Source organism: Melospiza melodia, chromosome 26 (genome assembly GCF_035770615.1).
Source record: "Melospiza melodia melodia isolate bMelMel2 chromosome 26, bMelMel2.pri, whole genome shotgun sequence".
Taxonomy (NCBI): Eukaryota; Metazoa; Chordata; class Aves; order Passeriformes; family Passerellidae; genus Melospiza; species Melospiza melodia.
Genome location: NC_086219.1, coordinates 6004829 through 6017880, shown reverse-complemented (window position 1 = coordinate 6017880; position 13052 = coordinate 6004829). Strand labels below are relative to the sequence as shown.

At 54.4% G+C, this 13052-nt stretch overlaps 1 protein-coding gene across 2 annotated transcripts in view; it reads left to right on the top strand.

Moving 5' to 3' along the window:
- The window catches only part of FBXO42 (F-box protein 42), a 59244-nt gene that overhangs the window by 17579 nt on the left and 28613 nt on the right, over positions 1–13052 (top strand). For both annotated transcript variants that reach the window (XM_063176839.1, XM_063176838.1), the window contains exons 2-3: positions 2469–2738; positions 5552–5668. In XM_063176839.1, coding sequence (XP_063032909.1) covers positions 2486–2738; positions 5552–5668 — 370 coding nt within the window. In that variant the 5' untranslated portion in view covers positions 2469–2485. The remainder of the gene's footprint in view (positions 1–2468; positions 2739–5551; positions 5669–13052) is intronic.

Below are 13052 nucleotides of genomic sequence, written 5' to 3'. Positions count from 1 at the left end.
ACAAGCCTTTGTTATCATTCTTTCCTATTCTATCCTTAGCCAGCCTGCTGATGAAACCTTTTCTTCTATTCTTTTAGTATAATTTTAATGTAATATATATAATAAAACAATAAATCAAGCCTTCTGAAACATGGAGTCAGATCCTCATCTCTTCCCCACTCCAAGAACCCCTGTGAACACCAGCACAAGCCTCCCCTGCACAACAGTGACTCCAGCAGGGATTTCTGACATGGGAAACGTGCTGGGTTCTGCTGTGGTTCCTCCCACAGATTGACAGCCCTGTGCATTTCCCAAAGCTGCTTCCTCAGGGAACCTGACAGTGCTGGGGACTGGTGCTGTCGCCTGTCACTTTCCTGGGCATGAATTGGTTGCCATGGAAAGCTTTCCCACTCTGTGTCTCCACCACCTGCCATTCCCACGGCATGGGAAAACCCTGGATTATAACAGCAGCTCAGGTTATTGCTGAGAAATAAACCTCGTTTATAAATCAGTCAGTGTCCCAAGGTGATGTGGTGTAACATGGGGTTTGTTACCAGGGTATTTCTGTGTCAGGGTGTTTCTGTGTCAGGGTGTTTCTGTATCAGGGTATTTATCCTGCTAGGTAACCCAAGTTAAACCCTGACATCAATGACTTCAATTCCTTCCAGCCAGATTTTCTGGGATAGTTAGAATTTGGAAAAAATAATGATAATATTCTTATATTGGAGGATGTTAGGGAAAGGCTGTCTTGGTTAGCTTCCTGGCCTGCTGCAGGTTGGGTTTCTCCTGTGGACTGTGTGCATTTGTCTCCAATAATCCTGGTCAGTCCAGGGCTGGGGGAAGGCTGGGCAGCCTCTGCCTTGTGGGCTTGGGAGGAACCCAAAGAATGGGGAGCTTGCCCTGGTTTGGGTCCTTTCCTCATGCTAGGAAAGGATAAAAAGGGAATTTCTGGAAAAGAAAGCCCCATGTCATCCCCAGGAGCTGTTACTGTGGTTTGGGTTAAGGATCCAGGAGCAATGAGGGAGCTGCTGCTCCCTTGGTCTCCACTCAGCCACCTTGGAAGGGAACAGTGCTGCTGCTGTGCTCAGGACAGGCTGTTTGTCTGGATTTGCATGGATTTAACCTCACACAGGGCCAGCTGCCCAAACTGGACACAGCCACTCGTTAAGGTGGATTTATTTCATGATACTTTTCTGTCATCAAGGTGTCACCTTACACTGGGGATGGTGGGAATAGCTGGAGATACAACTCTGCTCTCCCAGCCTTCCATCAGCAATAAATCCTGGGGGGATTGGCTTTCCTCACCTCCTGCCAGCCAGGGCTGTGTGCAGGTATTTCACAAATAAAGGGAAAAGGGTGCTGAAAAGGAGGCAGGGCATTTTCCCCCCCCAAAGGAGTTGTTTGGGGTAAAACAGCCTGGCTGGCAGAACAGGTTCCACAGGGACTGTAAATGTCCTGTGATCCTGTCTCAGCTCGGGTGAGGTTCCCCAGGGATCCTTTCCCCATCCCAGCTGGGCAGGGCAGGGCAGGGCAGGGCGATGTCTCCTGATGTCTCCTCCTGCCCAGCGAGGGAGCAGCAGCTCCAGGGTTTGGCTTTGGCTCTCTGCTCCCCACTGCAGGCAGCAGCAGGGTGGGAAGGGATGGAGTGACCTGGGAAAGCCCTTCCTAAACCCTCAGCTGCTGCAAAACTGCAAAACCACCTCCTGCACTCAGTGATTGGTGTCCCAGAGCCCTTTGGTGTGGCACACAGCTCTCAGTGTGCTCCTGGTGCTCTGTGTTCTCAGGTTTTGGTTGTTAATTGCTGCCCCAGATGTGCAGGATGTCTCTGTTTCTGTCTCTGTTTCAACCCATGCAATAGAAGAACGAGTCTGGACTCTTCATTTTTTGGTCTTGAGGTTGTTTATTAATTCTTATCTATAAAATTTTCTTTCTGCCCAGCTGAGATCTGCTGTGTTGTCCTTTTATACTACAAACTACGTAGAACATATTTACACTTAATTCCCAATACCCATCACCTGTGTTAGACAGTGCACTTCTACTCTAAACCAATCCCAAAGTGCCAACATCACTGCAGAAAATGGAGAGCAAGAAGAAGAAGAAAGGCTGGACATGCCCTAATTCCTCCATCTTGTCCCCATAACCCCCATACCAAAAATCCTAAAATCTACATTTTCACCCTGTGATCGTTTTATTGTTATACTATTTGAACCTCTGTGACTTTCATGTCCTCATACAAAGCTGGCAACTTGCTCCAGGGGTCAAAATCAAATTCCCAGGTGTTCTGGGCAGCATGCCAGGGTCTCTGAGCCCCCTGACGGGGTCCTTGGAAACTCTGGACACCCAGAGGGATGCACTGAGTTCTGACACGTGTGACCTCCCTGTTGTCCCTTTTGGCAGCTGTGACGTGGGATGCCATGGCCAGCTCCTCAGACAGTGACCAGGACTGTTCCTGGAGCTCCCTGTGACCTGCCTGTTGTCCCTTTTGGCAGCTGTGACGTGGGATGCCATGGCCAGCTCCTCGGACAGTGACGATGACGGGTTCATGGCCGTGGATGCAGAGGAGGCCGCCGTGGAAGGGACGATGGAGCAGGAGGAAGAGCCCCACGCCGAGCTGGAGGTGGAGGAGCCCAGGCCCAGCTCCAGATCAATGCTGGAGCTGCCAGAAGAGGTTTTGGAATACATCCTGTCCTTCCTCTCTCCCTACCAGGAGCACAAAACCGCTGCCCTTGTCTGCAAACAGTGGTATCGACTGATCAAAGGTACAAGTGATGGCAGCAGTTTCTCTGATTGTGGGGTTTGGAACCCAGCTCTCTTTTACCTTTTCCTCTTGTTTTATCCTCAAACTCTGAAATCTGACTTCTGTGAAACCCCAGAGAAGCCCTAGCAGCCATGGGGTCCCTGGCTTTGCTCAAAGCAGGCCTGGAGCTGTGCAGAATTGAACCCCTCAGCATAGAAAACCCAGAAAGGCCATGAATTCCCATGCTGGAAGTGTCCAAGGCCAGACTGGACATGGCTTGGAGTGCCCTGCTTTAGGGGAAGGTCCCACCTTAGCAGGGGTTGGAGCTGGATGAGCTTTGAGGTCCCTTCCAGCCCAAACTAAACCAAAGCCCAAGCCCCAGGACAGAGCAGCTCCTCTGCTGCCTCTGAGTGCTCCCAGTGCTGCACTGGTGATCTTGGATTGCAGCCTCCTCCCCAGAGCCCCTGCCAGTGTCCCATGGCTGATGGGGTTTTAATTGCACTTCATTTGCCTCTTGCTCAGTAATGAACATTCCCAAAGCTGCTGCTTCCAACAGCCCTGGCTCTGCTTCTTACAGCTCTGCTGGAGATAAGTGCAGCATAAAATCTGCATGAGTAGAGATGTGCATGTTCCAGCTTCCTGGAAGAGTAGCCCAGAGACACAGATCCTTCCTTTGCCTCTGCACACTCATTCCAGAGCCTTGGGGGGGTATTTTAATGCTGGAAAAGTATGATACAGCAAATAAGGAGGGAAAATTTGGACAAGGATACAAGCAGAACCTTCTGCTTCATTTTATTTTAATACACTGGGTGATTTCTGGTACCATTCTGTTGGGTGCACACTTTAATCATGAGCTTCATTTAAAAGCAAGGAGTTTCAGAGGAGAGCAGTTCAGTCCTAGGAAATGGGACAGGTTGCTGCACAAGGGGAGCATGCTCCTTCTGGAAAACAGGAGTGGGTGTCAGGTGAGGAATGCCCTTAGCAGATTGTGAGGTGATGGCTCATTTATGGATTTCTCCTCATCTGAAAGATCCCAGGCATTTCCCACCCTGCCCAGAGCTGAACAGGCTGGGGGTTAAAAACCACAGCTACCCCAGCAGGGCCCATGGCCCAAAATCCCCTTTTTTTGTGCATCCTTTTGAGGCAGCAGCTGCCTCCAGCCCTGGGGAAGGGCCTTTCCCAAGTGCTGCAGCTCCCAGTGGCTGCTTGGCTGTTTCCTGGATGGCCTGCAAGGGATGCAGCTGGGATGGACAAACAGCTGGGAGTCACCCCAGAGGGATGTGGGAAACATCCCTGGAGCCCAGGGGTGAGCACAGCCTGGCTTTGGGCTGTGTCACCTCTCAGGGACGGGTGGTGCAGGGCAGCTGGGCCCTTCTGGGGCAGTTCCAGCCAAGGAAAGCTCTGGAGCCACCACCTGTGAGCTGTGCCCAGGGAGGTCACTTGAGGTAAACAATTGATTCGTGTTCTCCTGGTTCATTTTTCCTGTTTGCCAGGATACATCTGCTGTGCACTCCTGGAGCTCACATTGCCTTTCCCGTGTGACTCTCAGGGATCAGCTCCTCAAGGACCCCAGGCTTTATATTTTATTTTAAAAACCCCTTCCTGCTTTGTATCCCGGAGTGGGATTTCTTGCTGGGGGTGTTCCTGGCACAGGGCTTGGGGAAAAACTCTTGGCAGGTTGTGGCATCCTCAGTGCAGGTGCCACCAAGTGTCTGCTGAGCTGCTGCTGCTGCCAGAAACCTTCTCCAGACCCTTTTGTCTCCTCATGGAGCAGCCTCTGGCCCATTCCAGAATTAGTGGCAGCCTTGGAGCATCCCTGCTGATTTTTATCACTGATTTCTTTCAGATCCCTGGCCAGTAGCTGCATTCACACTCTCACAAGTTGATTATTGCACTGAGGCTCCTCAAGAGAAGGGAGCTGCCCCTTGGGGTGTGCTGAGGGAACAGGGTGCAGCACAGAGGGCTGAGCACAAGCTCCCCACAGCACCCCAGTGCTTCCTTCCTTCCTTTCCAAGGGCTCTGCTTCCCGACTGGAGCTGCCAGGATGTCGTGACCCGGCCGGTGCACGCTGCTGACTTCCACATTTGCAGAGTTCCCTTGTCTTTATTCCTTTAATCCCCACATTCCCAGCGTGGTTCTAACCCAAACACGGGGCTCTGCAGCTGCTGTCACCGTGCAGGCACAGTTTGTTCCCTGTAGGAGCATCGGGGGTAGGATGGTCGGGACAGATGGAGATGAGAGATCTCTGCAGCCAGGTTGTGGAACTTGGGGTTTATTGCAAAGGGCCAAGTGCAGGGACCTGCTGGGAGCTGCCAAACACAGCTGGAGCAGGAGTGAGAGGAGAGAGGGGGAGAGAGGATGAGAGGGTGAGAGAGTAAGAGGGTAAGAGAGCGATGTTCCCATTACAATACAATAAATCTTCTTCTGTGTTGAATATTCTGATTGTCACGAACCAATCTAGTACAACATACAAATCCTATAGCATTTACATACAGCCTATAAGAATCATTACATTGCCATACTGTGTTGCATTTTAAACCCTAAAAATTCCTCTTTGGGCCCCTTCTGCCAAGCTGTAGGGTCTGCTCTGAGCCTTGGGCCTGTCTGCAAGCAGAGGGTGTTGTTCCATCAGAAGGGGATCACCTTCAGCTGGCCACGCCATTATTTTCCTGTTGTTTAGTAACTGAGGTATCTCAAAGCTTGCTTTCATTTCAATCTCACTTATAGTTTCCATCTTCTCAAAATCTTCTGCCAGGCAATTATATTGATAAGGCTTTCCTGTTCCACCTCCCCCAGCAGTTCCCAGCTTTGCTGACAGTGTTGTTCTCTCCCCAGGTGTGGCCCATCAGTGCTACCACGGCTTTATCAAGGCAGTGCAGGAAGGGAACATCCAGTGGGAGAGCCGCACTTACCCCTACCCTGGCACCCCCATCACCCAGCGCTTCTCACACAGTGAGTATCCTGCAGTGCCCTGGCACTGCCTCCCTGCATGGGACTGCTTCCCTGAGGGCTGGCAGTGCCATCTCTGGAGTCCCCACAGGCAGTGCCATCCCCTGGAGTCCCCACGGGCAGTGCCATCCCCTGGAGCCCCACTGAGAGCTGCCTCTCTCGGGGGCTGGCAGTGCCATCTCTGGAGTCCCCACGGGCAGTGCCATCCCCTGGAGCTCCACTGAGAGCTGCCTCTCTCAGGGGCTGGCAGTGCCATCCCCTGGAGTCCCCCATGGGCAGTGCCATGCCCTGGAATCCCACTGGGAGCTTCCTCCATTGGGACCTGGCAGTGTCATCCCCTGCAATTCTGCTCCCATCAGGGACTGGCAGTGCCATCCTCTGAAATCCCAATGAGCAGTGCCATCCCCTGGAATCCCTATAGGAGCTGCCTCCGTTGGGACCTGGCAATGCCACCCCCTGGGGTCCCCATGGGCAGTGCCATGCCCTGGAATCCCAATGGGAGTGCTTCTCTCAGAGGCTGGCAGTGCCATCCTCTGGAATCCCAATGGGCAGTACCATGTCCTGGAGTCCCCATAGGAGCTGCCTCCCTTGGGACCTGGCAGTGCCATCCCCTGGAATGTCCCTCCCATCAGGGGTTGGCAATTCCATCCTAAGAAATCCCAATGGGAGCTTCCTCCCTTGGGGGCTGGCAGTGCCATCCCCTGGAATCCCACTGGGAGCTGCCTTCCTCAGGGGCTGGCAGTGCCATTCCCTAAAATCCCACTCCCATCAGGGGCTGGCAGTGCCATCCTCTGAAATCCCAATGAGCAGTGCCATCCCCTGGAATCCCTATAGGAGCTGCCTCCCTTGGGACCTGGCAGTGCCATCCCCTGGAATGTCCCTCCCATCAGGGGTTGGCAATGCCATCCTAAGAAATCCCAATGAGAGCTTCCCCTTCCTCAGGGGCTGGCAGTGCCATTCCCTAAAATCCCACTCCCATCAGGGGCTGGCAGTGCCATCCTCTGAAATCCCAATGGGCAATGCCATGCCCTGGAGTCTCCATAGGAGCTGCCTCCCTTGGGACCTGGCAGTGCCATCCCCTGGAGTCCCCCTGGGAGCTGCTTCTCTCAGAGGCTGGCAGTGCCATCCCCTGGAATCCCAATGGGAGCTGCCTCGCTGGGGGCTGGCAGTGCCACACGTGCCCATCTCCGCAGTGTTCAGCCCATGGTTGTGCCAATGCTCACCACAAGAGCAGGGATTTGGGAGCTGCTGGTCCTGGCAGGCTCATTGATCCTGGGAGGTGTTGATGGAGTGGAAGGGGGATGGGATTGTGTCTTCCTGGCTGTGCAGGGATCGTTCTGCAGCTCCCCAGGCTGGAAAACTCTCCCAGATCACGGGGTCAGCCCTTGACTGAAATGTGTCCCCAAGTGCCACAGCCAGGGATGGTGACTCCAGCACTGCCCTGGGCAGTCTGTGCCAGTGCCTGACCCCCTTTCCATGAAGGGATTTTCACAGTATCCAACCTAAATCTCCCCTGGCACAGCAAGGGCTGCTGCCCTTGTGCTGTCCCTGTTCCCTGGAGCACAGCCCGACCCCCTGGGCTGTCCCCTCCTGTCAGGAGCTGTGCAGAGCCACAAGGGCCCCCTGAGCCTCCAGGCTGAGCCCCTTCCCAGCTCCCTCAGCCTCTCCTGGTGCTCCAGCCCCTTCCCCAGCTCTATTCCCATCTCTGTACACATTCCAGCCCCTCAGGGTCCTTGTGCTGAGGACCTGGAGCTGTCCCCAGGATCTGGGCCTGACCTTTGTGTCCTCCTCAGCCCCTGGGCTGGAGTCATTGCCATCAAAGCCAGTGGGTTTTGGGAAGTGCAGCACTCAGGGATGTGCAGCAGCTGCTGGTACAGGTCCTCTACATCTGTGAGGAAAACTGGGAATTCTCAATGTGCTGGGCTCAAACTGAGCAGAGCTGCAGGTGGATTTGCTGACAAAAGGGAGCAATTCAGTCAACAGCACCACTCAATGTTTGGGTGAATTCTTCCCCTGCTTCCAAGATTCTGGAAGAGAACAGGAAGAGAAAAGATCCCTAAACACAGTGCCGCAGAGGGGAAGATACTGAAATAATCCCTGTTCTTTGGAGTGCAGCAGCATTGAGCTGCCTCAGCTCCAGCAAAAAAAACACAACAAAAATTCCATCCTGTGACTTCAGCACAGAGTCTGAGCCCTCTGGGGGACAGCTCTTCCAGGAAGCAAATTGCATTTTTCTGAGGCAAGATAAACACGGTGCAAGCCGTGCCATTCCAGGAGCAGCAGGCAGCACATTTTCATCTTCCCAAGCAATAATTGATGAGGCAGCCGCTGCGCTGCCTCCTGCCAAGACAAGTCCGGGAGACGCTGCGGGGAGCTCTGGTGAAGTCATTGTGCTCTGCCCAGATACCCTGGCCTTCCTGGAGGATGAAAAGGCTCCGCAGTTCACAGCTCATTTTTAGCAACCTTACTGAAGTGCTTATTAACGACTTCACACTTGCGTGTATTTCCCTTCAATTTTAGCAGCGGTTTTGCCACTGCTGAGTGCTCAGGCCAGCTAGAAATTGCCTGGAAAAGGCTCAGAGCTGCCCCAAAGAGCGCTGTGTGCTCTTTGCTTTATCCTGCTGCCTGCCACGGGCTTCCTGGCTGCAGAGTGAGTTGTCTCCCTAAATCCCCTGCCCTCGGAGCGTGTAATCCGTATTAGCCTCGCTCGGTGACAGTGCCCCGGCTCTGCCCGGCCCCGGTGGCCACGGCAGCGTTAGTAATGCACTTTGTGGGCACAAAGCTAATCTGGATTAACTTGTTTGCTGACTTAAACGGATTGGTTTGTGAGCAGCTGCCCAGATCTGCAGCCTCTGCTTTCCCTGCAGCAGCGTTCGCTGCCCAGCCTTAAAGCCGAGCTACAAATCGTCAGTTCCTAAAGGCAAAACCATGAACTGTCACCTAAAATCCCACGGGATGACAGTGAGCTGAGGTGGAGGGAACAGGAGTTTGGGAAGTGAGAAGGGAGCAGGCAGGAGTCACAGAGCCCTTCTAGAGGGATGAGTGGTTTGCTGGTTTTTGTGGAAAGACGTCACCGCCCAGGCACGAGTCAGTGCTGCCATCAAAGCCCTGGCTGGGGCTCGCTGTCGCTTCCAGGAATTGTTAGAACTGTCCCAGAAGTTCTCAAAGGGAGCACAAACGGACAAGGAGGGGAATTCTAAGCAGCTGGAGGTCAACCTGTCTGCTCTGAGTCCTGAAGGGAGGAATGGCAGAAGTGCTTGATAAGGAATAATGAATGGAAGGCTCAGCCTGGCGGGGATCACACCGCTGAGAACAAACTGTGGACGGGCTGTCACCTTTCCAGAACTGCAGGATGTGAAACATCAATAATGCTGAGTGTTCGGGGTCAGGAATCCTCCGTGTTTGGGGATTTTTGGGTGATGTTCACAGGAGTCACCGAGCTGTTTTATGTATGAACCTGCGAGGTCATAGCAGGGCGATGAGTCACGGGGTGAAATCACTGCCCGCAGTCGGAAAGAGATGTCAGGAGGCTCGGGAATGCAGAAACGGAAAAGCAGCAAAGGAATGCCGACCCTTGTGCCAGGGATATCGATCCTCTGCTGGAGGAGTGACTAATTTTAAGCATTGATTTATTGTTTTTGTTTCCAAGGAGCCTGGGGTTGGTGGCACCACGGAGATGAGTAATTACAGCAGTTTGTGGGTTTGAGGAACCCACGGGAGCGGTGAGAGCTGGAATGTTTGTTTTACAGGATGGGCTGCTCCTGGAGCAGGGCTGCAGCTCCTCCCAGCACCCAGCCTTGCTCAATAGCCCCGGGTTTTTGGCTGCTCAGGCTCTGCACTGCAAAGGGCAGGACAATGGCGTTTGAGGGGGGGAGGAGATAGAGGTGGAGATGGAGATGGGAGGAGATGGGAAAGCTGGGGGTGTTCACCTGGAGAAGGCTCCAGGAAGAGCTCAGAGCCCTTTCCAAGGCCTGAAGGGGCTCCAGGAGAGCTGGAGAGGGACTGGGGACAAGGGATGGAGGGACAGGACACAGGGAATGGCTCCCACTGCCTCAGGGCAGGGCTGGATGGGATACTGGGCAGGAATTGTTCCCTGTAAGCTCTGGCTGCCCCTGGGTCCCTGACGGTGTCCAACACCAAGGGCTGTCACCCTCCAACCCAAGAACCATGTGGGAATGGGATTTACAGCCCAGCCAGCTCCTTCCAATCTCTCCAGTGGGAAATACAACCCTTGAACTGGGATGGGTGAATTTATTTCATGTTCTCTGAGGTTCAGAAGTCAATGTTCTTCGATGATGGTGAAGGGAATGTGCTTTCCATCTGGTTTCCCTCCCCAGTCAGCTCTGCTCTGGCTATCAGCCACTCCTGTTGGAAATCTCCTTTGGTTCATTGCTCAGGGCAGGGCAGTCAGGAGTGTGCTCAGAGCCAGAGCTCTGCTCTCCCTGAGCATCAGTGTCTTCAAACACCAGAATCACTGATTCCTTTCCAAAGATAAGCCACTTCTGCAGTGCTGAATCTCCAGGAGTCACTGAATTTTGCTGGGACATAAAAAAACCCCCAACTAAATCCATTCTGTGTTTTCCACCCAAAAAAAAACCCTAAAACAATCAGGGGCATGCACAATTTCTCTCTGATTTATTCTACACCTGATATAAACTATGTATAAACATATCATGTATTCCATGATATGTTTATAGATAGTTTATATCTAATATCCTGAGCTGGATCCACAAGAATCATCAGAGTCCAGAGCAGCCCCAACAATCCCATGTGGAATTCCCACAGGCTGGAATAAACTTCAGCTTTTCACTGTGCTTGCTTTTTCCTGATTTTCCCTATTTTTTCCCCTCAAGCTGCTCAGCCTTCCTTACCTTCAGCTGCTTAAAATGACTCTAAAAAGAAGTAGGACAGCACAATCTCAGTGATTTTGCTGTGGGGGGGTTATCCCACATGGAATTTTATGGGAAATCCACAATTCTGCCCAGCCTCCAAGGCAGACAAGCTGAGCAAACCCTCCCTAATCCGTGTTTCAGTTCCCTCTGGCCAGAGGTACCTGGGTGCTGCAGACACTTCCATGGGATTTGTTTTGGGGCCAAGAGCTCTTGGGTGTCTCTGAGGGGATGTCAGACGTGGTGTTCCCTCCCTGTTCCCCATCTGGCTGCCTCATCCTTTCCCACAGGGGGCTCAGAGCCAGAGCTCTGCTCTCCCTGAGCATCAGTGCCTTCAAACACCAGAATCACTGATTCCTTTCCAAAGATAAGCCACTTCTGCAGTGCTGAAACTCTGAGGGTCACTGAATTTTGTTGGGACATAAAAAAAACCCCAACTAAATCCATTCTGTGTTTTCCACCCAAAGAAACCCTAAAACCAAAGAGGGAATGCCCCTGGATGATGCTGGGTTTTAGTGGGGCTCTGAATGAGCTGGGGTGAAATCCTGACAAGAGAACAGAGCCCAGGGCTGGGTGCAGAGGGGTCTGTGAGCTCTGTGATCCAGCTCAGGGCAGGTCAGTGAGCTCAGTGCTTTAATCACAGCTAAGCTCATTAATTCCAGGCCTCTAAGGCAGTTTTCTCTGCACTTTGAGGAGCAGCTCTGCCCGAGGGATAATCCTCTTGGGAAGGTTCTTGCTGGAGCTTCACCCTGCTCGGGGATGCCCTGTGGTTCTGGGGAGCTGGGGCAGGCTGGCTGCTGTTCTGCAGGGAGGAAAGGCCTGAGCTGGGGGGGCACACGGGGCAGGGACAGGGCTGTGGGACACAGGGCAGGGACAGGGCTGTGGGGACAGCAGTGACAGGGCTGTGGGACACAGGGCAGGGACAGGGCTGTGGGGACAGCAGTGACAGGGCTGTGGGGCACAGGGCAGTGACAGGATCTTTGGTCACACAGATCAGCAGTGACAGGGCTGTGGGGACAGCAGTGATAGCAGCTCTGGGGACAGCAGTGGCAGTGCTGTGGGGCACAGGGCAGTGCCAGGGCTGTGGGTAACACAGCAGTGACAGGGCTGTGGGGCACAGGACAGTGACAGGATCTTTGGTCACACAGATCAGCAGTGACAGGACTGTGGGACACAGGGCAATGGCAGGACTGTGGGGCACAGGGCAGTGACAGGACTGTGAGGACAGCAGTGACAGGGCTGTGGGGCACAGGGCAGTGACAGGGCTGTGGGGCACAGGGCAGTGACAGGGCTGTGGGTCACACAGATCAGCAGTGCCAGGGCTGTGGGGACAGCAGTGACAGGGCTGTGGGGCACAGGGCAGTGACAGGGCTGTGGGGCACACAGATCAGCAGTGACAGGGCTGTGGGGCACAGGGCAGTGCCAGGGCTGTGGGGACAGCAGTGGCAGTGCTGTGGGGCACAGGGCAGTGCCAGGGCTGTGGGTAACACAGCAGTGACAGGGCTGTGGGGCACAGGACAGTGACAGGATCTTTGGTCACACAGATCAGCAGTGACAGAGCTATGGGGCACAGGGCAGTGCCAGGGCTGTGGGTCACACAGCAGTGCCAGGGCTGTGGGGCACACAGATCAGCAGTGCCAGGGCTGTGGGTCACACAGCAGTGCCAGGGCTCTGGGTCACACAGCAGTGACAGGGCTGTGGGGCAAAGGGCAGTGCCAGGGCTGTGGGGACAGCAGTGCCAGGGCTATGGGGCACACAGATCAGCAGTGCCAGGGCTCTGGGTCACACAGCAGTGCCAGGGCTGTGGGGACAGCAGTGCCAGGGCTGTGGGGCACACAGATCAGCAGTGCCAGGGCTCTGGGTCACACAGCAGTGCCAGGGCTGTGGGGACAGCAGTGCCAGGGCTCTGGGTCACACAGCAGTGCCAGGGCTGTGGGTCACACAGATCAGCAGTGCCAGGGCTGTGGGGACAGCAGTGCCAGGGCTGTGGGGACAGCAGTGCCAGGGCTCTGGGTCACACAGCAGTGACAGGGCTGTGGGGCACACAGATCAGCAGTGACAGGGCTGTGGGGCACAGGGCAGTGATGAGGCTGTGGGGCACAGGGCAGTGCCAAGGCTGTGGGGACAGCAGTGCCAGGGCTCTGGGTCACACAGATCAGCAGTGCCAGGGCTCTGGGTCACACAGATCAGCAGTGACAGGGCTGTGGGTGACACAGATCAGCAGTGCCAGGGCTGTGGGGCACACAGATCAGCAGTGCCAGGGCTGTGGGGACAGCAGTGCCAGGGCTGTGGGGCACACAGATCAGCAGTGCCAGGGCTGTGGGGACAGCAGTGCCAGGGCTGTGGGGCACACAGATCAGCAGTGACAGGGCTGTGGGGCACACAGATCAGCAGTGCCAGGGCTGTGGGGCACACAGATCAGCAGTGACAGGGCTGTGGGGCACACAGATCAGCAGTGCCAGGGCTGTGGGGCACACAGATCAGCAGTGACAGGGCTG